Consider the following 26,432-nt stretch of genomic DNA (forward strand, 5'->3'; position numbering starts at 1 on the left):
CCCAGTGCACAGCATCCCTCACTATGTAAATTCTATAGACTTTTTAAGTATATTAAATGTCGATAAAATCTAATTTATTAATATATAAATATACAATTGACATATATGTTAAAAACAAGGTATGGAATGCAGAATTGTACAGTGGATAGAGGTATTAATGCAGTGCTTTCAACCTTATTCACCGTTCTGTTTTCCTCACACAGAAAATCTAGGTAGGAAACAAATATGTGTTACAAATAGGAGAATAAAATCAAATGAGGCAATTGAATAATGGGTTTACCTGGTGCCTACAAAGCACTTTTAGGGGTAAATGTATCAAGCTGAGAGTTTTCCGGCGGGTTTGAAAAACCAATCAGATTCTAGTTATCATTTATTTAGTACATTCTACAAAATGATAGCTAGAATCTGATTGGTTGCTATAGGCAACATCTCCACTTTTCAAACCCGCCGGAAAGCTCTCAGCTTGATAAATTTACCCCTTAGAATATTATCAAACTTCCAAACACCAGGCTTAACCTCTGTGGTAGAGAAAACAGTATTAAGTGCATTCCTGGCACAAAAACTTATGCACCTGGTGTAGCCAGATATAATAATGTGTATAGTGTACCTTAAAAAACTCGTCAGGCATTACAATGAAGTCTCTGCAGGCGACTGAGCACCGTTCTGTCAATACATAATAGTGCCTGTTAGTACGTGATGTATAGTGCAGCACAAGTTGTCCAGCAATGCAAAGTTAGTCAAAGTACATGAATCCTGCGGTCATGTTTCATGTGGGGAGTTTTGAGGAGCATGTGGAGACCTCTAAGAGATGTGGGGAGGTCTTAGTGGCATGTGAGGGGCATGTGGGGAGGTCTGTGTGGCATGTGGGGGCATTGTGTGACAAGTTGGATCTGAGGGTATATGGGGCTATTTTTTTTTTTTTACTTTTTATTTGTAACAGCAGTTCAATATATACAAAAAAAACATATTACAGGTCATTGGTAATAATCAAATACCGAGAATATGAGTTATAAAGAAACATAGAAAGAATACAATTTTCACAATGCGGTATAACAGAGAGACTATGTCAGGTTAAGGATATATAAAGAATAGAACAAACTGTTGGGATTTTCAATTTTTTGTTAGGGAAAAGAAGGGAAAGGGACTGGAGGGGAGGAGGTGGGGGTGGACATCCACAATGGGAGTACGTCCCTACACAAAATCCCTAAATGTCTAGATGAAAATGAGGAATAGAGAGGCAGGTAGAAGGAGCAAATAGGACAGAAGCTCTAAAAGAAGAGGGGGAAGGAACAAATAAGGCTTATAAAAAGCCTGGCATATTGCTATTATTAAAACTATACCAAGGGCCCCACACTTTGTGGAAAGTGGGAACTGTGTCATGAAGAAGACTTGTCACATTTTCCATGGAGGCAGTGTGCCAGGTTCTATTTATAACAGCCTCTCTAGAGGGTTGCAGAGCTTTCTTCCAATCGCAAGCTATCTGAAGCTTAGCTGCATTATATATATGCCGAACAAGTTTATCCGCCTACTTAGAAATCCCTTTGAGAGGCTGATACAGTAGCACCGATAGAGGGTCCTTAAGCACTTTAATTGAGGTAACCTGTTGAATCAGTAGCAGTACATCATCCCAAAATCTAGATACTAGAGGGCAGTCCCACCATATGTGGAGGAACGAAACCATTGATCCACAATTACACCAACACAGATCTGAGGCGTGGGGGAAGATAGAGTGCAATCTTGTAGGGACCATGTGTAAATCTTATAGGTGTTTTCACGAATGGCTTTATTAATAGAAGACCTGGAAATACTTTGTTGGATGAGCGACCATCCCTCCTCGTCCAGAGTTACTCTAAGATCCTGTTCCCCTGCTCGTTCAAACGGTTCTGTGGGAGGGGATGTGGAGGACACGAGAGAACTGTACAGGATTGATATGTAGTCACGACGACCCTGATTGTAAATGCAATGACTTTCAAAAGTTGTTGGGGAGTGAAGCTTAGATGATTGTTTCTGGGCTTGTATAAAACTTTTTACTTGTATGTAATGAAAATATAGATTGCTTGGAAGATCGTGTTTCTTACTTAAGTCCGTGAAGGAATGTGGTGCATGCTCACCCATCAGGTGGAAGAAACGATCTAGCCCCACTTTCCTCCAAGGGTAAGCAAAAGCCTTGATGTAGCCCTGTGGTAAAAGTGAGTGTCTCCACAGCGGTGTGAGTGGCGAGGGGTAGGGGGCCAGTGCATATTGTTTATAATAATTTGTCCCAAATCTCCAATGTAAAACGGATAAAGGGGATAACAGAAGCTGAGGCTGGTCTGATACTCCCAGGGATCCATGGTAAAAAGCACCCTCCTATGTCTGGGGATAGCAATTCTTCAATGTCCACCCATTTTTTGTGTCCTACAGGCGAAAGCCAAGAGATGAGATGGGTGAGTTGTGTGGCTTGATAATATTTATCAAATAAAGGAAGGCCCAGGACCCCATTACATTTGGATTTGGCTAGACAAAGCCTACTATGTCTGGGTCTCTTACCCTGCCACAAAAACTTGCCACAAAGCGATTGAATAGATCTCAGGAAAGAATCTGGTACTTTAACAGGGAGGGTCTGAAATAGGTATAACAACCTAGGTAAGATATTTATTTTAATGGTATTAATTCTCCCGAACCATGAGATGCACAGAGAATTCCAGGTCAACAAATCTTGCTTTACTGTAGATAGCAAGGGGGGATAATTAGCCTGAAACAAAGTTTCATAGGAGGTTGTGATAAAGACTCCCAAATAACGAATTGCACAAGGGCGCCACTAAAACTCAAAGTTAAGTTCCAATAAATTCTTTGTGTGAGGTGAAAGGTGTAATGCGAGCGCCTCTGATTTAGAGTTATTCACTTTATATCCGGAGAGAGAACTAAAATTCTGCAACTCCATGAATAGATTAGGAACGGAGGTCTGAGGTGAGGATAGAGTGACATCGTCTGCAAACAAAGAAATCTTATATTGTCTACTATTAACCTGAATGCCCTTCACATCTGGGTTCAGTCGAATCCGAGCAGCAAGTGGTTCAATACATAGTGCGTATATAAGAGGGGAGAGAAGGCAACCTTGTCTCATCCCATTATTAATACCAAACACGGATGATCTCAAGCCATTTGTCGATACTGAGGAGGACGGGTTATGGTCATATGGGGCTATTTTGAAGCAAGTGGCAGGTCCGAGTAGTATGTGGTGGAATTTTGGAGAAGGTGGTATGTGGATGCATTTTGGGTTGATTGATGTGGGAGAGCCGATGTTGTTATGGGGCTTTTTTATTCTTGAAATGAAAGGTAATATGCAGCCCTTAGTAAGTTTCTAGAACCATTCATGTGGCCCTTGAAGTACATCAGGTTGCCCATCACTGCCTTAGGGGGATACAGTTCTGTGCTAGTCAGGCTGAAGCCGAGTGTCACATTACAAAGGGGAACCTCGCGTTGCGGGTTTCCCTGTTACATTGGGACTAGCCCAAACTTTCTGAGCATCATGTTGGTTGTGGCTTTGTGGGATAACCCCACAATTTTTGCCCCCCCCCCACCCCCCACACACACACACTCACACATTTGCTGTAACCAGGCAGATTCACATTTAAAATTCCAGTCATCATCATGATATTTCTAATATGCGGCTGCATCCCAATACTCTTAAAAAGTATCGCGATGCAGCCGCATTCTAACTATTTTGAATAGCACTAATACTATAAGGGGGGAGAAGGTGGGTTGGATTCAGAAGTTTAACAGGCAACTAACATCCCAATAGCTACAACCTCAACTGGAACTTTGAGGCAGCTAAGTACCTATTAATTTTAGATCTATCTTTTATAATAAACATTTGTATTATTCTTTTTTGACAATTATTATCTGTTAATCAATGTAATCTCACACCAGAATGTAAGTCAATGTCCATCCTTTGACACTTAAAGTTCCCATTACATTTCCCATACTGCCACCTCTAAATTTCCACTTTGACCACTGTATATATATATTTATATATGTAGGCTATCTATATAGTTAATGATGATAGCTATTACTTAGTGAGCATAAAAATAAGCATTAAAATCAAACAGATAAATTACTGATATTATTGTCATTGAACATTCGTGTGCAGTTTGAAAACTGATACTTTTTAATGCTCTGCTTTTATCTTCTAAGTATTCATCATATGAAAATGAAAGGGAATGTACCTATAATCTTTATTTGTTCAATCAAAATACAGATATCAAGTGATGTCGAGTACACATTAGGAAGCATCTATAGAGGATTAGCTGTATCACATGATTTTGGATGATTTCTTTTTTTTACTTTAGGATGGTGAAAAGAAAGAGTACTAAGAAGAGAAATAAATAAAGGAAAGCAGGCATAAGAAACCAGATGATGATATGAGTTTCCATTGCATGACCACACAGCCAAAAATCTCCTTATACCGCTTTCATACTGCCGCCCTGGCAATATCCCGGGTTTTTCAAGCCGGGTTTTTGCCGGGGCTCGGAGCGTCCCAGCTCAGAAACACCATTCATACTGCACCTCGGATCCGGGAATTTCCCGGGTTGACCCCATTCATACTGCGCAATTTATGGGAGTCATCACCAGAGCAGTTTTCATTTGCTGAAAAATGGTGATGTCATTGAAAGGTGACTGGTTTTTTTCTCTTCCACGGGCTCCCACCGATGACATCATCCTCCAGAGACAGGCAGATAGCCAATCAGCTTGTTTTCTGTGCAACCCGGGTTGAAAAACCCGGGTTGCACCATTCATAGTGCAGGCAACCCGGGTCCGACCCGGGAATTACCCCTCGATAAATCACGGGTTGAAGACCCGGATTTTTAGACCCGGGATTTTTGACTTGTACCATTCATACTGCACCAAGACCCGGGTCGTTTGAGCTCGCCCCGGCAAAAGCCCGGGATTTTGGTGCAGTATGAATGGGGTATCAATTGGCTCTTATCTGAAAATCACTCCAGTTCAGATACCTATGAAAATACATTGACAATTTATAAAAATACATAACATAAATAAAAGAAGAAACAGGTTGTTTCCATGTTGAGGTTTATTTACGTCTAACTCAGTGTTTTTCTAATGTAAATTCTCCAGACTTGTATTGAGTCATGGTTGCCCTTTCTGAGAACCCTGCTGCTACTGAAGTCACTCACCGTATTGTGCACGGCACGAACTTCCATTTTCACTCTATTATTACAATTTGGCATTTCTGAAATGTCAAACTTCTTCAGCAGTGCTGTGCAATTAGGGAGATTACAAATAAGGACAAACATATACAAACTAACAATACAAGCTGTCACAAGCTTATGAGAGCTTACAATGTTACCGATAACATAAAATGTTGAATCAGATCACCATTTCAGTCTTTTCTGCTTCCGCATTGCCTCTAACTGGTGTAAGAGAGGCCTTCCATTTTACTAAATACACCCCATAGCATTTGAATCCCAGGTAAGCATACAACTTAAGATGCCCAAACAAACTCATGAAATTTGGGACATTTGAGTAGCCTGTAATTTTAGATATAGACATGGCGTGATCTCAGTTCTGTAATTGTGCAACTTGTCTTAGAACTCCTGCTTCAGGAAAATCCTTAAGTGCATGAAGTTATCTGAGCTAAGAGGACAGGACCTGCACAAATGTAGATGGGCTGATGTCTGTGATGGCATCCTTGTTTGTGTGTTGGCTTGCTGTGTATGGATGTGGTATGGGCAGAATTTGACAAAAGTCCTAAACTTTTGATTTTGCCGACTTCTCATTTTTTCCAAACAGTATGTGACAAACACTTGGCTAATTTAGCTATGGGACTGCAAAAACAAAAAAGCATTGCAACATGGTTGGACCAGGTGCAAGTTTGTACAGTTTAGCTGAATGCTCTGATAATTCTAAATGAGGCCCTTTATGTACAGTCCAATCATACTTCACAAAAGAGCAGAGCAGCTCACAAAACAACATACTGCTATGTTAATGAACCATTCGTCCAATTTGATGATACTATTTTTTTACTCTGATTCCTGTCAATGCAGTGAATCCTATAGTTGCAGCTTTCCATGTCCCGTCGGATCCGCACTGTTCGGGTGGGCTCGGATTAGCGGAATCCGAGCCTGCTCATCCTTAGAATTAGCTACTAATAACTCTGGATAGATGTAGAAAACAGAGCATCACATTTATCCCTAGCTTCCGAGATCACATGACCCGGTAAGCATAAATGTTTAGGGGTAGAATTAACTCCACAAATAGCTTAAACAGGAATTATTAACCAATGTTGCCTTAAAGGCAATAAACAAGTTATATAAACTATATATAATTCAAAAATCAAACCTCTGAATAGCATAGCCCAATAAGTTACTGCCCAAATCTCTAGCACAGGTGCCTGGCCAAAGCAGTGTCATAAATGGAGGGAGGAGAAATGGGGAATGTAATAGGAATAGTAACAGGACTTTTTACATTAGCATCATGTCCATTTCTTGACTCTTGCTCTCTACAGCACTGATACATTAAAGCATAGATATTCAGTGCCTAGACCAGGGGTCTGCACGCATGGCCAGCTCGAGATACAGTCTTACATAACAGTCAGACAGTGCCTCGCTCCCCTTCCTGCATCTGCGGGTGGCATGTGCTACTTTGCCCTGTTCACTTCTGCCCACTGACTCTCAGAAGTGATGTCATCATCACTTCCTGATGAGCAGAGAGGAGCTGCTGACAGAAGAGAAGACATAAGGGAAAATGGTATAAGGAAGGGAAGAAAAGAAGAAAAGGGGCACAGAGCGTAGGAGTGGAACAGTGTGATGAAGGGGAACATTGTGATGAAGAGGTCATTGTGATGAAGGGGGAACAGTGTGATGAAGGGGCACAGTCTGATGAAGAGGCACACTGTGATGAGGGGGCACAGTATGATGAAGGGGAACAGTGTGATGAAGCGACACAGTGTGATGAAGAGACACAGTGTGATGAAGGGGTCATTGTGATGAAGGGTTCATTATGATGAAGGGGCACAGTGTGATGAAGAGGTCATTGTGAAGAAGGTAGAGCAGAGGGATGAAGGGGCACAGTGTAATGAAGGGACACAATGTGATGAAAGGACACACTGTGATGAAATGGGAGCAGTGTGATGAAGGGGCACAGTGTGATGAAGGGCAACAGTGTGATGAAAGGGCACAGTGTGATGAAGGGACAAAGTGCGATGAAGGGGAACACTGATAAAGGGTGACATTGTGATGAAGGGGGAGCAGTATTTTAAAGTGGCACAATTTGATGAAAAGGGAGCAGTGTGATGAAGGGGCACAGAGCGTAGGAGGGGAATAGTGTGATGAAGGGGAACATTGTGATGAAGGGGCACAGTCTGATGAAGGGGCACACTGTGATGAGGGGGCACAGTATGATGAAGGGGAACAGTGTGATGAAGCGACACAGTGTGATGAAGGGACACAGTGTGATGAAGGGGTCACTGTGATGAAGGGGTCACTGTGATGAAGGGTTCATTATGATGAAGGGGCACAGTGTGATGAAGAGGTCATTGTGAAGAAGGTAGAGCAGAGGGATGAAGGGGCACAGTGTGATTGAAGGGACACAATGTGATGAAAGGACACACTGTGATGAAATGGGAGCAGTGTGATGAAGGGGCACAGTGTGATGAATGGCAACAGTGTGATGAAAGGGCACAGTGTGATGAAGGGACAAAGTGCGATGAAGGGGAACACTGTGATAAAGGGTGACATTGTGATGAAGTGGGAGCAGTATTTTAAAGGGGCACAATGTGATGAAAAGGGAGCAGTGTGATGAAGGGGCACAGAGCGTAGAAGGGGAACAGTGTGATGAAGGGGAACATTGTGATGAAGAGGTCATTGTGATGAAGGGGGCACAGTGTGATGAAGGGGCACAGTGTGATGAAGGGGCACCGTGTGATGACGGGGAACAGTGTGATGAATGGGGACATTGTGATGAATGGATCATGTGATGAAGGGGGAGCAGTGTGATAAGGGTAACATGGTAACTGAAATGTCTGATTTCAGCCCCACTCCTTCCACACTTCTGGCCTCTCAGGATTAAACTCTCAGTGCTGTTTAAGGAATCAAACAGGATACAGAATAGGGAAGGGGAGAGAGCATAGTGTTTATTTCTTCTGGAGCATTCACTATTTATCAAGCTCCTGATTATTAAACATTTGCACATAGCAACTTGTGTATATACATTTTTTTTACTCAGAAATTCATGTAAATGTTTATGTATGAAAGCAGATACTCTATACAGATCAAGAGACTATATATACTGTACAGACATGTGTGTTCTTGTAAAAGATGCCTGCAAATGCATAATCATTTGCCCACTGACAGGGAATGTCCGCGAGACTCCAGAATTCTAAGTAGGTCTCCTGGACTCTCAGGAGAGCAAGCCACTCTCCAGCTCCAAAATTAAAGTAATAGTACTCACATTTGATAAATAGATCTATTTCCTTTCAACCAACTCCAACATTAAATTAATCCCATTTAATAAATAAACCTATTACCCTCCCTCCAAACAGTCCCAGCAATAAATTAATATAACTTACGCTTAATACAACCATTTCCCACAACCATTCCCGGCATTAAATAATTAATATTCACATTTAATGAATAGCACTCCTACCCAAACTCAGCACTCAGCTCCGCATTCAATTATAGACCCAAACCACCCCAGCATGAAATTAAAGGTCCTGTCACCCTGTCTTAATTTAATAGGCCCCACCAATAAATTAAATTTCCCGACTATCACCACACAAATAAAATAACATCCATTAAAAAATTAGCCCCCACCTAAACTCCACCATTAAATTAATAGCCTACCTTCCACCCATGTACTATTAAGACAGCCCCCCATTCCCTCACACATTATAGCCTCCCCCTCCCTATAGTACTCTAAGCAGCCCCCCTCCCTATAATTTTCTCTGTACAGCCCCCACCCTTTAGTTTACCATAGGCAGCCCCCTTCCTATAGTTTAGCATAGGCAGTCCCCCTCCCTATAGTTTAGCATAGGCAGCCCCAATCCCTATAGTTTAGCATAGGCAGCCCCCCCCCCTGCCCCTCTCGCTATAGTTTAGTATAGTCAGCCCCCACCCTATGGTTTAGTATAGCCCTCGTCGCCTACACAAATCTCCCCCTCATCCTCTTCTAATTTCAAAGTGGCATCCTCAATTTGTGTATCACCGGCTACACTCAGGATGTTCAGGCACACATCAGCAGAACTGCTGAAAGGGCCCTCCTTTATGGGTACACAAACAGAATGCTCACGATTAGACATACCACTGGTGGATGGACTCTCCACAGGGCTTGGTGTCATTTCTGATTCAGAGCCTACATTATCCTCTAATGCCTTATTGTTTTCTTGCAGCTCGGCTTTGACGAGTAACAGTAGTTGTGCACCACTTTTAGACTCCAAATTACTTGGTCTTGCTTGGTCACGAGTGACCGTACAAGAAGAAGGCTCAGTAACATTTTTTGATCTGCCACTAATAGAGAAAGGCGAAGGCCTCATTCTTTCTTTGCCACTGCGTGTGTAGAATGGCATGTTGGCAATTTTTTTTATCGGCAGTTAACTTTTCCTCAGTTACACTTCTTTTTCGCTTCAACACGGTAAATTTTTTTTGGTGTGTGTTTTTTTCCCTGATTTCAAAAGACTATATACTTTTACATAGGCTTTACCAGATGACGTACGGGGAACAGTACCATCAGGACTGGTACCAGCACCTGCTTGCTGATTCTGCTCATATGTGGACTGCTTTGAATCCATTTTAATGAGCCCAAATTGCTTGTAGTGCAAAAAATTGTATAGCATTGTGATGAAGTGGGAGCAGTATTTTAAAGGGGCACAGTGTGATGAAAAGGGAGCAGTGTGATGAAGGGGCACAGAGCGTAGAAGGGGAACAGTGTGATGAAGGGGAACATTGTGATGAAGAGGTCATTGTGATGAAGGGGGCACAGTGTGATGAAGGGGCACAGTGTGATGAAGGGGCACCGTGTGATGACGGGGAACAGTGTGATGAATGGGGACATTGTGATGAATGGATCATGTGATGAAGGGGGAGCAGTGTGATAAGGGTAACATGGTAACTGAAATGTCTGATTTCAGCCCCACTCCTTCCACACTTCTGGCCTCTCAGGATTAAACTCTCAGTGCTGTTTAAGGAATCAAACAGGATACAGAATAGGGAAGGGGAGAGAGCATAGTGTTTATTTCTTCTGGAGCATTCACTATTTATCAAGCTCCTGATTATTAAACATTTGCACATAGCAACTTGTGCATATACATTTTTTTTACTCAGAAATTCATGTAAATGTTTATGTATGAAAGCAGATACTCTATACAGATCAAGAGACTATATATACTGTACAGACATGTGTGTTCTTGTAAAAGATGCCTGCAAATGCATAATCATTTGCCCACTGACCGGGAATGTCCGCGAGACTCCAGAATTCTAAGTAGGTCTCCTGGACTCTCAGGAGAGCAAGCCACTCTCCAGCTCCAAAATTAAAGTAATAGTACTCACATTTGATAAATAGATCTATTTCCTTCCAACCAACTCCAACATTAAATTAATCCCATTTAATAAATAAACCTATTACCCTCCCTCCAAACAGTCCCAGCAATAAATTAATATAACTTACGCTTAATACAACCATTTCCCACAACCATTCCCGGCATTAAATAATTAATATTCACATTTAATGAATAGCACTCCTACCCAAACTCAGCACTCAGCTCCGCATTCAATTATAGACCCAAACCACCCCAGCATGAAATTAAAGGTCCTGTCACCCTGTCTTAATTTAATAGGCCCCACCAATAAATTAAATTTCCCGACTATCACCACACAAATAAAATAACATCCATTAAAAAATTAGCCCCCACCTAAACTCCACCATTAAATTAATAGCCTACCTTCCACCCATGTACTATTAAGACAGCCCCCCATTCCCTCACACATTATAGCCTCCCCCTCCCTATAGTACTCTAAGCAGCCCCCCTCCCTATAATTTTCTCTGTACAGCCCCCACCCTTTAGTTTACCATAGGCAGCCCCCTCCCTATAGTTTAGCATAGGCAGTCCCCCTCCCTATAGTTTAGCATAGGCAGCCCCAATCCCTATAGTTTAGCATAGGCAGCCCCCCCCCCTGCCCCTCTCGCTATAGTTTAGTATAGTCAGCCCCCACCCTATGGTTTAGTATAGCCCTCGTCGCCTACACAAATCTCCCCCTCATCCTCTTCTAATTTCAAAGTGGCATCCTCAATTTGTGTATCACCGGCTACACTCAGGATGTTCAGGCACACATCAGCAGAACTGCTGAAAGGGCCCTCCTTTATGGGTACACAAACAGAATGCTCACGATTAGACATACCACTGGTGGATGGACTCTCCACAGGGATTGGTGTCATTTCTGATTCAGAGCATACATTATCCTCTAATGCCTTATTGTTTTCTTGCAGCTCGGCTTTGACGAGTAACAGTAGTTGTGCACCACTTTTAGACTCCAAATTACTTGGTCTTGCTTGGTCACGAGTGACCGTACAAGAAGAAGGCTCAGTAACATTTTTTGATCTGCCACTAATAGAGAAAGGCGAAGGCCTCATTCTTTCTTTGCCACTGCGTGTGTAGAATGGCATGTTGGCAATTTTTTTTATCGGCAGTTAACTTTTCCTCAGTTACACTTCTTTTTCGCTTCAACACGGTAAATTTTTTTTGGTGTGTGTTTTTTTCCCTGATTTCAAAAGACTATATACTTTTATATAGGCTTTACCAGATGACGTACGGGGAACAGTACCATCAGGACTGGTACCAGCACCTGCTTGCTGATTCTGCTCATATGTGGACTGCTTTGAATCCATTTTAATGAGCCCAAATTGCTTGTAGTGCAAAAAATTGTATAGCTACTTCTGATAAATATCACTTTTGACAGCCAGAAAAATTTGTTTCACACTGGGGAATATGGGACACCCCAAAGCACTTGTAGTGCAAAAAATTGTATAGATACTGCTGATAAATATCACTTTTGACAGCCAGAAAAATTAGAGTTTCACATTGGGGAATATGGGACACCCCAAAGCACTTGTAGTGCAAAATATTGTATAGATACTGTTACGAGCCGCGGCGGTGCCCAGCCGCCGCGACTCCCTTACCTCCGTTCCGGCCGTTGCTATGACGACTGGGACGTCACTTCCGGGGGCTTGCCTGCTGTTGCCGGAGCAACGGATAGACGCTCCTCTCTCCAGCGCCGCGTCCCGGCATTGCAGGGCAGCCGGGCGCGAGCGCAACATCGGGGCAAGCCTGCGGGCTAATTAAACAGCTGGATGTAATTAGAGAGCTGGGCTCTCATTGGTCTGCTTCAGTATTTAGGGCAATGAGGTCTGCTGCCTCATTGCCGGTTATAGCTTCTGCTACCCAGTCTGCTGACCTGCTTTGTTCCTGTTCCTGTCTATTGAACTTCTACTGATCTTCCGTGTATGACCCTTGGCTTGGATTTGGACTTCGCTTGTGTATCCTGTGACCCTGACCTTTGGCCTGTTTACCGTTTCTCCTGTTTGCCTGTGACCCTTGACCCCAGCCTGTTATCTGGACTTGCTACCTGCTGCCGGCCCTTGACCTCTGCGTGGACCACACTCCGCTTGCCTGGGTTCTCCCCAGCTGGTACACACTTCACGACCCTCTGTCAGTCTGCAGCCCAGCCTGTCCCCACCATCAGGGGCTCCAGTGAACACCTGATTGGCAGAGTAGACTCCGGGTTGTGTTGTGCCGGCTGGAGGGGTTCCTAACATTATAACCGGCCCACACACAGAGACGAGGTTGGAATGGATGCAAGTGGATCCACACCGTCTCCGGCACAAGCCCTAGCGGGCCATGTTAAGTCCTTGTATCAGATGATCCAGGGATTGGCTGAGCGTTTGTCTGTTCAAGAAGAAGACGCAAAAACTTCACAACCCACTCCGAGTTCCACCTGTGAACCTAAGATGAATTTGCCGGATCACTTCTCTGGAAATAGATCCCTGTTTCGGAATTTCAGGGAGAGCTGCAAGCTCTATTTCCGGTTGAGACCCCACTCCTCCGGGTCAGAGCAACAAAGAGTCGGGATTATCATTTCCCTCCTACAAGGTGACCCCCAGTCCTAGGCCTTTTCTTTGCCACAGACCAGCCCTGCTATGCAGTCCGTAGACGCTTTCTTTAAAGCATTGGGTCTACTATATGATGACCCGGATCGAGTGACCTCCGCGGAAGCTCATCTACGGGCCTTGAAACAAGGCCGGCGGTCGGCAGAAGAATACTGCGCTGAATTCCGTAGATGGTCACCTGATAGTGGATGGAACGACCCCGCCTTACGTAGTCAGTTCCGTCTCGACCTATCGGAACAGATCAAAGATTCTTTGGTGCAATACCCATCTCCTACCTCTCTGGAGGATCTGATGCACCCCTCCATTAAAATCGACAGGAGGTTTAAAGAGCGGAAAACCGAAAAGGAGAAATCATCACCTCCATCCGCCTTCGTTCCTGTTTCCACGGATGGTGAGGAACCAATGCAATTAGGAGCATATCGTCTTTCCCCTGAGTAAAGAGACAGGAGACGATCACAAGGCCTATGTCTTTATTGTGGCACAAAGGGCCATTTCTCCTGTTCCTGCCCAAATAAGCCGGAAAAAGAGCATGCCTAGGGAACGAGGGGAAAGTTCCCCTAGGTCTGCAGATTGTCTCCCCGAAAAATGCTGTATTGATCCCTGCACAGCTCACGTTCAGTACTTGTTCCATGGACCTGGCAGCCTTCATTGATAGTGGAGCTGCGGACAACTTCCTTGACATCGGGTTCGCCCGCGCTGCTGAAATTCCGATGGTAAGACTCAAGTCTGCTATTACTGTCTGTGGCTTAGATGGAGGTCCGTTACCTGGTGGCGAGATTTCCTGGGAGACCCCGCCACTACAGTTGAATATCGGAGCTCTCCATTCAGAGTCAATAACCTTCCTCCTTATTGATTGCTTATCGGTTCCCTTGATCCTGGGCCACCCATGGCTTTCCCGGCATAACCCTGTAATGGACTGGGTAAAAGGAGAAATTGTCCAGTGGAGTTCTTACTGTGAACAGTCCTGCTTGTCACTGCCGCTGCGGGTGATCCAGTCTATTCCGGAGCAACTTCCCTCACAATACCACGACTTCTGGGACGTGTTTTCCAAGAGAGCTGCGGATACTCTACCACCTCACCGTGACTTTGACTGCGCCATCGAGCTCATACCTGGTTCCAAGTTACCCAAGGGACGCCTGTATTCCCTCTCGGCTCCCGAGACCAAGTCCATGCAGGATTATATTGAGGAGAATTTGGAAAAGGGCTTCATCAGGCCATCCAAATCTCCAGTAGGAGCTGGTTGTTTTTTTGTGTCTAAAAAATACGGAGGGCTAAAACCCTGTATTGACTACAGAGGAGTGAACCTCATCACAGTCAAAAACACCTATCCACTTCCTCTCATCTCTGTATTGTTCGATCAACTAAGAGGTGCAACAGTCTTCACCAAAATTGATCTTCGGGGTGCATATAACCTCATATGTATAAGAGCAGGTGATGAGTGGAAGACGGCATTCAATACGCTCTCTGGCCACTATGAATATTTGGTCATGCCGTTTGGTCTTAGTAACGCCCCTGCAGTATTTCAGGATCTAATTAATGAAGTGCTACGTGAGTTTCTGGGACATTTTGTTGTGGTTTATTTGGACGACATCCTCATATATTCGGACTCGTTGTCAGTACACCAGGGTCATGTCAGACAAGTTTTACAAAAGTTGAGAAAACATCATCTCTCTGCTAAACTCGAAAAATGTGAGTTTGAGGTTCAGAAGGTATTCTTTCTGGGTTATATAATCTCCTCGGAAGGATTCTCCATGGACCCAACCAAGGTCCAAGCAATCTTAGACAGGGTACAACCGAATAACCTCAAGGCGGTCCAGAGATTCGCCAACTATTACAGGAGATTTATTGGCGGCTTTGCGGATATTGTGGCTCCTATTGTCACCTTGACTCACAAGGGAAGCGACCCAGCTAACTGGACTGTCACGGGCACTAGGAGTTCTGCCCAGGATTCACCAGTTGATAATGCTTACCAGAGGGGCTGGGTTTACACAGCGGTCGTCTGGCAGTAGGGTGAATAGTAGGAACGTATATAACAGCAGATGGAGAGAGAATGCCAATGGAATAGATGAGAGTCAGTGACTTGCAGCTATACTGGTAGGAGAGTCAGCGACTTGCAGCTGTACTGGTAGGAGAGTAGAGTGGACGTGAACAGGTGAAGGAATGTAACGGGAGAGTCAGTGGTCTGCGGATAGCAAGTTGTACAACTGCTGTGAAAAAAAGACTTGTCCAGGTGCAGGTAGGTAGAGGGAGAGTCAGTGGTCTGCGTATAGCAAGTTGTACCACTGCTGTGATGAGAAGACTTGTCCAGGTGCAGGTAGGTAGCGGGAGAGTCAGTGGTCTGCGTATAGCAAGTTGTACCACTGCTGTGAAGGGAAGACTTGTCCAGGTGCAGGTAGGTAGCGGGAGAGTCAGTGGTCTGCGTATAGCAAGTTGTACCACTGCTGTGAAGGGAAGACTTGTCCAGGTGTAGGTAGGTAGCGGGAGAGTCAGTGGTCTGCGTATAGCAAGTTGTACCACTGCTGTGATGAGGTGAGGACTTGTCCAGGTGCGGATAAGTGGAGGAGTGATAAGAGTCTATAACTGTATAAATACAATTGGAGAGCAGAGGAGCTAGTCCCAAACAGATATGCAGCGTCACAGCTAATAGTCTATAGCGGGTATGTATTCCGCTGCTGAGTAGAGAGGCTTGTCCAAAGCGTATATGCAGGATAACAAGTATACATATCGCTGCTGAGTAGAGAAGCTTGTTCAAACAGATATGCAGCCTAACGGCTAATAGTCTATAGCGGGTATGGATACTGCTGCTGAGTAGAGAAGCTTGTCCAAAGCGGATATGCAGGATAACAGCTGATAGTCAATAACAAGTATGCATACCGCTGCTGAGTAGAGAAGCTTTTCCAACGAGGATATGCAGGCACAGCAGGAGAGCTGAGAGACTGTAGCGGGTATGGGAACCGCAGGTGAGCAGAGCAGGTAATCCAGCAGACAGCTGAAGACACGAGCAGGACACAGGAGTCAGTAGCGGATAAGGGAACAGCCGATGAGCAGAGCAGGTAATCCAGCAGACAGCTGAAGACACGAGCAGGACCCAGGAGTCAGTAGAGGGTATGGGAACCGCCGATGAGCAGAGCAGGTAATCCAGCAGGAAACTGAAGATACGAGCAGGACACAGGAGACACCTTCAGAGACTCACAGGGAATGAGACTCAAGATCAGGCAACGATACCATGGCCACAGGTGCCTTACATAGGGAGAGGTGATTGATCCACCAATTAGGTTAAAAGAAAGGTCATAAGAGTTCATGGATGCTGCGCATGCGCAGTCCATCAAGATGGCGGACGGCCGCGGCTCAGGACAGGCGCCGGCAGGAAGGATAGAGAACCACGCACCAGCGCAGAGGCACTCACGGTCCGGTGAGTGACAGGACCCCCTTTTAAAGGTGGGCACAGAACACTTGGAGCCGGTTTGCCCGGAAACTTGGAGTAAATTTCTTTAGAAGATCTGGAGCGTTGAGATCATCTGCGCGGATCCAAGAACGCTCCTCTGGACCAAAGCCCTTCCAATGCACTAGGAAGCAAAGAACTCCTCGCAAAATTTTGGCATCCAGAATATGAGTAATTTCAAACTCCTCCTCTTGATGAACTTGTACTGGCCGAGGTGCGGATTTATCACCTGAGTGATTTTATATGGACCAATAAAACGGGGAGCGAACTTCATGGATGGAACCTTCAGGCGAATATTTTTGGTAGAAACCATACGCGGTCTCCAATTTTAAGTGGTGGAATAGCTCGCCTCTTTTTATCAGTAAAACACTTGTATCTGGCAGATGTCTTCTTCAGGGAGGATTTAACCTGAGACCAGATAGTTTTGAAACTCTGACATAAACTCTCCACTGCAGGAACTTGGGTGGGAGGGAGGGCAGGAAATTCTGGGAGAGACGGATGGTGACCGTATACCACAAAGAATGGAGTTTTTGAAGATGACTCGTGATACATATTGTTATGGGCGAATTCAGCCCATGGAAGCAAATCTACCAAATTGTCTTGGTTGGCTGAGGAGAACATCCTTATGAAAGTCTCAAGATCTTGGTTGACTCTCTCGGTCTGTCCAGTTGATTGAGGATGGCAGGAGGATGATAGTGACAATCGGATACCCAAGGTCTTGCAAAGGGCTCGCCAGAATCTGGAGACGAACTGCACTCATCTATCCGAAACAATCTCAGATGGACATCCATGAATCCAAAAGATCTCCTTGATAAAATGGTTAGCCAGAGTAGATGTGGAAGGTAATCTGGTCAAAGGAACAAAATGTGCCATTTTCGAAAATCTATCCACCACTAGTATTGCAGATGGTATTGCAACTTTTGCTAGGAGGAAGATCGGTGACAAAGTCCATACTAATATGGGTCCATGGTTTGGAAGGAATGGGTAGTGGTTGAAGTAATCCCGCCGGTGTTCTGTGGGGGTTTTAAACTGGGAACAAACCTCACACGCGGCCACAAATTCTTTGACATCTCTCCTCATAGAGGGCCACCAGTAGCTTCGAGAAAGGATTTCTAAAGTCTTACGTTCTCCCGAATGTCCAGAAAAACGGGAAGAATGATACCACGACAATATTTTCTTACGTAGAGATGGAGGCACGAGGGTTCTCCCAAATGGTAGCACCTTGGTGGAAGAAGTGGCCAGAGTCACACATTTGGGATCCAATATGGGATGATTAGGACTATCCTCAGTGTCAGAGGACGCCACAAACGCCCGTGATAAGGCTTCTGCTTTTCTATTCTTGGAAGCTGGTTTGAAGGTTATGATAAGTTCAAAACGAGAAAAGAAAAGTGACCATCTTGCTTGACGAGGATTCAAACACTGAGCTGACTGCAGATATAACAGGTTTTTGTGGTCAGTAAAAATAGTTACAGGATGACGAGCCCCCTCCAGCAGATATCTCCACTCCTCTAATGCTGCTTTTATGGCCAACAACTCCTTGTCCCCGATGGTATAATTTCTCTCCGCAGGTAGCAGACCTTCGAGCGTAGAAGGCACAAGGATGGAATTTTTGTTGCTCCGATCTTTGAGATAGAATGGCCCCTAGACCAACATTAGAGGCGTCTACTTCCAGAAAGAAAGGAAGGGTCACGTCAGGCTGTCGAAGAACAGGAGCGGTAGAGAACGCCTTCTTGAGGAAGTGGAAGGCTTGAAGGGCCTCGGAGGACCATTGTTTAGTATTAGCGCCCTTACGGGTCAGAGCCACTATTGGAGAAGCAATGGAGGAAAAACCTCGAATGAAGCGTCTGTAGTAGTTTGCAAACCCTAAAAAGCGTTGGATTGCTCTGAGGGTAGTTGGCTGGGGCCAACGTAGTACAGCATTCACCTTCTCCGGATCCATCTTTAGACCTACTCCGGACACAATATATCCCAAGAATGGAATCTGGGATAACTCAAAGGAATATTTCTCTAACTTGCAGAATAATGAGTTTCTCCGGAGTCTGGAAAGGACCTCTGCCACATGTTGATGATGAGTGGGCAGATCCTGAGAGAAAATTAATATGTCGTCCAGGTAGACGACGACACAAACATACAAGTCCCGTAAGATCTCATTCACGAATCCCTGGAAGACAGCTGGGACGTTACACAACCCGAAGGGCATAACTAGATATTCATAGTGTCCATCCCTGTTGTTAAAAGCTGTCTTCCATTCGTCTCCGGACTTGATGCGGATTAAGTTATAAGCGCCTCGGAGATCAACTTTGGTGAATATCCGGGCTCCCTTAATGCGGTCAAAGAGCTAGGTAATTAGCGGAGTAGGGTACTGATTTTTAATGGTAATGGCATTAAGTCCACGATAATCTATACAGCAGGGGTGGGCAATTAATTTCTTTCGGGGGCCACATGGAAAATCAGATCTGTGTTCGAGGGCCGAACCAAATTTATAAAAGGCCATTATAAAGGGCCCATCATAAAATGCAGCAAATTATATATAAGAATCATTTACCTGTTCAGTGGGAGAAATCTAGTCTGTCTTGGGCTTGAACAAGTGCACTGAAATCTGGCGGAATATCTGAGGTGGCTATGCGAAGGACAGCTGAGAGGTGGTCATCAGTGATACAGGATCTGTGTCTGGATTTGTTGAACTTCATCACTGAGAATGTCTGTTCACATATGTAGGTAGATCCAAAGAGGACTAGAATTTTCAGAGCATGTCTCCTCATGTGTGGAAAGTTCTCCTCTTTGAGTGATGAGTAAAACTCAAGCAATGGGACAGACCTAAAGTGCGCTGCCAGAAGTGTGTCAGACTGCAAGTCAATGAGTTCCATCTGAACATCACTGGGTGCATTATCCCCATTGCAGCTGAAGGGAGAAGAAACCATGTCCATTTCACTCTCAAGTCTTTTGAAGTCTTGAAATCGCAATGAAAACTCAGCATGCAGTGCTTCTAACATGGATGAGTACCTGTGGAGGTGATCAGCTGATGGTTTGGCTTCCTTCAGTGTTGGCATGTGAGTGAGAATATTGTCCCCCATTTGGTTTGATAGAAGCTGCAACTTTTTCATGAAAGCCTTCACTGCGCTGTACATTTCATGCACAAAAAGGCCCTTGCATTGCAGTTTGACATTCAGGTCATTCATCTGAGAAGTCACGTCTACAGCAAAACTAAGGTCTGCCAGCCAGTCTGCATCTGAAAGCTGAGGGATGTCATTTCCCTTGTTCTCACAGAACTGCCAGATCTCCTCTCTCAGGTCCCAGAAAACTTTCAGGACTTTTCCCAGGCTCAGCCACCTGACATTTGTGTGGTAGCTGATATCACAATGTTCAGACTCATTTTCCTCCAATAGTGCGACAAACTGTCTGTGATTCAGTGCTCTTGCTCTGATGAAGTTAACGGTTTTAGTTACAACATCAACAACATGGTTCATTTTTAATACTGACCTACACAACATTTCCTGATGTATAATACAATGCAAAAATGTCAATTTCTGCTCAGGGTTAATTTCGGTAACTTTATCCTGCATTCTCTTCAAAAGTCCAACATTTCTCCCTGTCAGATTTGGACAACCATCTGTTGTCACACCTACAAGTTTGTCCCATTTCAGTCCCAACTTGTCTAGACAGGCATTTACTTCTGTTAGGAAATCAATCCCTGTTGTTGTCCCTTTCATTGACTGCATGGCTGCTAGTTCCTCTGTTATTTTGAAGTCTGCAGTGATCCCACGTAAGAAGATAAGTAGCTGGGCAGTGCCTCGTACATCGCAGCTCTCATCCAGAGCCAGGGTAAAAAAGGAAAATGTAACCGCTCTGTTCTTCAGCTGAAACTCCAAATTTCCTGCAATGTCCTCAACCCTTCTCGTCACAGTACGCCGGGAGAGAGGGATGTTCTCAAATGCATCCTTTTTCTCTGGACATATTAGCTCAGCAGAGTCCACCAAACACTCTTTAATAAACTCTCCGTCAGAAAACGGTTTACTTCGTTTAGCTATTTTATGAGATATGAGATAACTTGCTTTGGTAGCTGTATCTCTGGATGTGCTAAGTTTTGTAAAAAGTGTTCGTTGAGTTTGCAGCTTGGATAGCAAAATCTCCGACTCCTTTGCTCGCTCTTGGTCAGACAAGTTCCTATATTTATCCTCATGTTTGGTCACATAGTGGCGATTCAGATTATAATCTTTCAACACAGCGACAACTGTGCCACAAACTAAGCAAACGGCTTTGCCTTTGACTTCCGTAAATAAATATTTAGCAGTCCATGTCTTGTTGAAAACACGGCATTCAGAATCAACTTTCCTTTTTTTTATGTGAGACGACATTTTTGGGGGGCAGGAGCAGCTGGCGATGTAAACAAACAAAGAGAAGCACAATAGTAACTGCAGTGCCGGCAAAATTGGCAGCAAATTAGTATCCCCTATGATAGGTGGTATCACTCACGTTTAGGCAGATTTAAGCAGAGTGTCTGAAGGTCAGGAGCAGAGGACGAGACAGCTGGCAGTATGGCAGTGGCAGGAGAACTTACTGGGAAGAGATAAAAAACAGAAGAGAACAAGTTACTAGCACCTCCATCAATAAAAACAGTGACCCACAGCACAGCCATCAATAAAAACAGTGACCCACAGTACCAATATCAATAAAAACAGTGACCCACAGTACCACCATCAATAAACACAGTGACTGGAACCCCCACCTAGATATTACCCCACTATACCAGAGCTCTATCCGTCCATCTGTCCATCTTTAATCAACATCATGCCGGGCACAGCAGGGCTGAGGGGCAGCGCGGCATGATGCCCGCTGTCCTGTGGTGATCCGCATCATGCCGTGCTGCCCCTCAGCCCTGCTGCACCCGGCATGATGTTGTCTGTAACAGTAATACTTACCTTTTTACTGTCTTCTTCCATACTCTTCTGTGCTCTCCTCCTCGGCGCTGCTGTGAATGCGGCGGGAGAGGTGTATGGACAGTGCGCACTTCCTCCCTACGCAGCAGCGCAGGGGATTACGCTGTATCCGGCATCGCCGACTAGCTCCGTATCCCTTCCAGAACCTGTGGCTGGCAGCAAAATTAATTAAATCTCCTGGGCAGACCCGGTGGGCCGGATTCGGAAGGCTAGCGGGCCGTATGTGCCGTAATGACCCATCTTTCTTCTTAACAAAAAAGAACCCCGCTCCAGCAGGAGAAGTGGAAGGTCGAATAAAACCACGATGGAGATTCTCCTTGATATAATCAGATGTTGCTTGGGTCTCTGGTAGCGAGAGAGGATACACACGACCCCTAGGAGGGTTCTTGCCAGGTTGTAAATCAATCGGACAATCCCACGCCCGATGGGGCGGAAGGCGTTCAGACTGGATTTTATCGAACACATCCGCGAAGGAAGCATACTGTGGAGGAAGACCCAGCGGACAGGGTGTAATAGAAGCTTGATTAATTTTGAGTGGAACAACTTGAGACAGACATCTATGACGACAATCCGGACCCCAGGAAGTGACTTGAAGAGTGTTCCAGTCAATCTGAGGAGAATGAAGTTGAAGCCATGGAAGGCCAAGTACAATGGGACTGGTGGTAACAGGAAGGACCAGCAAAGAAATTTTCTCCTGGTGTAAGGCTCCGATTTGAAGGGACAATGGAGTCGTACATTGAGTGATGAGTCCATTAATTATGCGAGAACCATCGATAGCGGTGACAGTGATAGCTGCTTTTAAAGGAATCACTGGTAGGGACCATTGATTCACTAGAGAACTAGAGATAAAATTTCCAGCAGCTCCAGAGTCTAGAAGCGCTTGAGACATAAATGTTTTGGTAGCAAAGGAAACGGTAACATCAAAGCACAGATTTTAGAATCCATAGAACATGGAGAGGACTCCAGGGACCCTAACCTTACCTCTCCAGAACTGGTTAGGGCCTGGCATTTCCCGACCTTCTAGGGCATGAGTTCAGCATGTGAGTAGAGTCAGCGCAATAGATGCAGAGTCTATTTTTCACTTGTCGCTCCCTCTCTTCAGATGTTAGTTTAGAACGTCCTACCTCCATGGGTTCTACTGGAGGTGGAAGATGACGAACTTGAGATGCTGAGCGAACAGGCGCTTTGGAAGAAGTTACTCTTTCGGAATCTCTCTCACGAAACCTCATGTCTACACGGTGGCATAGAGAAATCAAGTCGTCCAAGGAGGAGGGTAACTCTTGTGAGGTTAGTGCGTCTTTGATCTTGTCAGCAAGACCCTGCCAGAAGGCAGCTATCAGCGCCTCAGTGTTCCATTGGAGCTCGGAGGCAAGTATCTGAAATTGGATGACGTACTGGGCCACTGACCGGGATCCTTGGCGTAGTCGGAGAATACTGGAAGCCGCAGAGATAACACGACCAGGTTCGTCAAAAATTCTTCGAAACATAGAAATAAACATGGCACTATCTTCCAATAAGGGGTCATTTCTTTCCCACAGAGGGGAGGCCCATGCGAGAGCCTGTCCGGAAAACAAAGAGATGAGATAGGCCACTTTAGAACGATGAGTAGAAAAGTTGTGAGGTTGAAGTTCAAAATGAATGGAACATTGGTTAAGAAAACCCCTACAGGTTTTCGGGTCTCCATCATACTTAGAGGGAGTAGGCAGGTGTAGCGTGGAAACGGTAGACACCTGGGATGGCACTGGGGAAGAAGAAGGTACTGGAGGATCAACAGTAGCTGCTACATTTTGCGCAGGGATTCCTTGGGAGGCTAGAGCCTGACAACATTGGAATAACTGTTGCTGTCGAACATCTTGTTGTTCAATCCGAGTAACCAGGTACTGCAGCACCTCTTTAGCTGTTGGTTCCGATCCTGGGTCTGTCATGGCCTGATCTTACTGTCACGGGCACTAGGAGTTCTGCCCAGGATTCACCAGTTGATAATGCTTACCAGAGGGGCGGGGTTTACACAGCGGTCCTCTGGCAGTAGGGTGAATAGTAGGAACGTATATAACAGCAGATGGAGAGAGAATGCCAATGGAATAGATGAGAGTCAGTGACTTGCAGCTATACTGGTAGGAGAGTCAGCGACTTGCAGCTGTACTGGTAGGAGAGTAGAGTGGACGTGAACAGGTGAAGGAAGGTAACGGGAGAGTCAGTGGTCTGCGGATAGCAAGTTGTACCACTGCTGTGAAAGGAAGACTTGTTCAGGTGCAGGTAGGTAGCGGGAGTCAGTGGTCTGCGTATAGCAAGTTGTACCACTGCTGTGATGAGAAGACTTGTCCAGGTGCAGGTAGGTAGCGGGAGAGTCAGTGGTCTGCGTATAGCAAGTTGTACCACTGCTGTAAAGGGAAGACTTGTCCAGGTGCAGGTAGGTAGCGGGAGAGTCAGTGGTCTGCGTATAGCAAGCTGTACCACTGCTGTGAAGGGAAGACTTGTCCAGGTGTAGGTAGGTAGCGGGAGAGTCAGTGGTCCCAAACAGATATGCAGCGTCACAGCTAATAGTCTATAGTGGGTATGTATTCCACTGCTGAGTAGAGAACCGAGCCCGACCATCTCTACTTAGCACATACACACTGATCACTATACACAGGTCAAACACACCTGTCACCAGCTTTTCTTGTACATGCCCTCACTGCCCACTAGATTTTTTCTACTATTCTACCCTATGCCCAACAGCTTTTCTCACACATGCCCGCTTGCCCTCAAGCTATTCTCTCACATGCTCAAACTGCCAACTAGCTTTTCTCTCCCATGCTACCCTCTGCCTACTAGCTTTTCTCTTACATGCTCATGCTGCCCATTGGCTTTTCCATCACATACCACCCTGTCTACCAGATTTTCTCACCTGTCTCCAACAGCCTGACAGCTTTTCTCACATATGCCCCTTGCTGACCACATGCTTTGCCCACTCCTGTTTCTCTGGTCACCAGCTTTTGTCTCCCATGCCACCCTTTGCCCGCCAGATTTTCACCAGTGTGCCCCACGTTATACTTTTCTTTTTTACCTGTTCAGTGCAGTTTATTGTCATTGTTTACATATGTTTCTTTTATACATAAAGTTTAAAATAAAAAATAAAAAATACTGCACATGGCTTCTAGAGTTCTTTTTTGAACACTTCTTTCTATATTCTTTAGCTTAGAAACTAAATTATAGTGATGAGAGAGTTAAGGTGCTATTCATATATAACAATGATGGTGCAGAGCTTATATTGCATAGGTGTATCATACATATGAAATCATACATATGATAATTAGAACAAATCTCTGTGATATCTTGTAGAATAGACTAAATTGGGGATTACCCCTTCTTCTTCCTGATTTTCTTGCAGTCCAGACAGCAGGGACGTTTCTATTACCTAGACTCCACTGAGCAACATGTGACTGCAGCAGTCACATGACACTGAGACCAAGACACAGAGCAGCAGGAAGGACCGCCCCCGCTGATCCGTCAATGTAGCTGCAGGGTCTGCAGCTTTCTATTAAATATGTTAGGTGCTTCTTTACCATGGAGATGGTGATGCGGCGCCTCAGTGGTGCCCCCCAAAGCTTGGTACCCTAGGCAGCTGCCTAATGGTAGCACCAGGCCAGAGTAGCAAGGTGGAATAACACATTTCATTTGTTTCAGCGACTGAAGGCACAGCAGCAAGTCATCAAGACCTACACATCAAGGGGGCGTGGCTTGGACGCCTTCGGCAGAGGACGTGTTACTGGTGGGCTCTGGGAAAACGGAGCCCAAATTCATCCGCTTTGGGATTCCCGTGAACCAAACCGCCAGTAAAAGTTCCCCTCTGCGTACCAGTTCACCAAAGGTACTCCCTAGGCATGATTGGTTTGGCAGCAGCTGGCCGTGAGAGGAGGAAGGCCTACTGTGTACTGTAACCTGCACTATCTTGTACACCGCCAGGCCGCAGTCCCGCTCTTCCCCCTCGGTGAATAAGATAGTGACTCACCTGTGCCTGACGTCAACTCCATCCCAGGAGTGTGACCGACGGGGCCTGGGATGTGGAGAGAGCTGCGGGGGCCTATCACTGCACACGCCTCTTCAGGCGCCGTGGACTGGTCAGAATCTGTGGTGGATGTGTGATGTGGAGCTGAGGAGGAAAGAGTGGAGTTACCGCTTGCAGAATCCAACACCCAGGAGGCTATCTGTCTGCTCCATTGTCGCCTGTGCTGCCAGCTTGCTTGTTGAGGTACTGTGCCCATGTTCCCCTGCATACCCCCTGGGGGTAAATGTATCAAACTGAGAGTTTTCTGGTGGGTTTGAAAAACCAATCAAATTCTAGTTGTCATTTATTTAGTACATTCTACAAAATGATAGCTAGAATCTGATTGGTTGCTATAGGCACCACTTTTCAAACCTGCCGGAAAACTCTCAGCTTGATACATTTACCCCCAGGAGTTTATTCAAAAAGTGAAGTGCAATGAACACTGCCCACAGTGTGTCTGTATCACCTTCTTCGTTAGAGGGTTAATCAAGAACCCCAACTCCAACTACCATCTCGCAGCTGGTCTGTGCAGCAACTAGTCGCTCCTAAGACAAGGTTTTAAGACCTATACATTAAGCCATGAGATAAGGAGAAGGGGAGACATGTTACCTTACTCAGGCACACCTGAGAATCCTTTCAGTGTTATGCAAACTACTCAAACCATTTGAAATTGTAACAAATGAAGCGAGTTCAGACACTGCTAGCCCGAGTTAAGTAATACCAATATTCTAACTACTGGAAGAGCAGCAAGAGACGCTGAAGGTGGATATGAAAATAAACAATTCTGCTAAGTCTGCTGTCCTTGTAAATCAAGTTCTTTATTCACTTCGCCAGGACTCAAAGCAACTAAGTTTAATTCATATGTAATGTT

At 45.1% G+C, this 26,432-nt stretch overlaps 1 protein-coding gene across 1 annotated transcript; it reads right to left on the reverse strand.

Annotated features, from left to right (window-relative positions):
• Window positions 1–19,146: 19,146 nt before the first annotated feature.
• LOC142143148 (general transcription factor II-I repeat domain-containing protein 2B-like) lies at window positions 19,147–25,778 on the reverse strand. The gene is made up of 3 exons (XM_075200859.1): window positions 25,526–25,778; window positions 21,071–21,154; window positions 19,147–20,810 (listed from the first exon to the last, which is right to left on the reverse strand). Exons 1-3 carry the CDS (start codon window positions 25,776–25,778, stop codon window positions 19,147–19,149), a joined length of 2,001 nt encoding a protein of 666 aa, XP_075056960.1.
• Window positions 25,779–26,432: the final 654 nt, after the last annotated feature.

This window comes from Mixophyes fleayi, chromosome 3, assembly GCF_038048845.1.
Source record: "Mixophyes fleayi isolate aMixFle1 chromosome 3, aMixFle1.hap1, whole genome shotgun sequence".
In the NCBI taxonomy this organism is placed as follows: Eukaryota; Metazoa; Chordata; class Amphibia; order Anura; family Limnodynastidae; genus Mixophyes; species Mixophyes fleayi.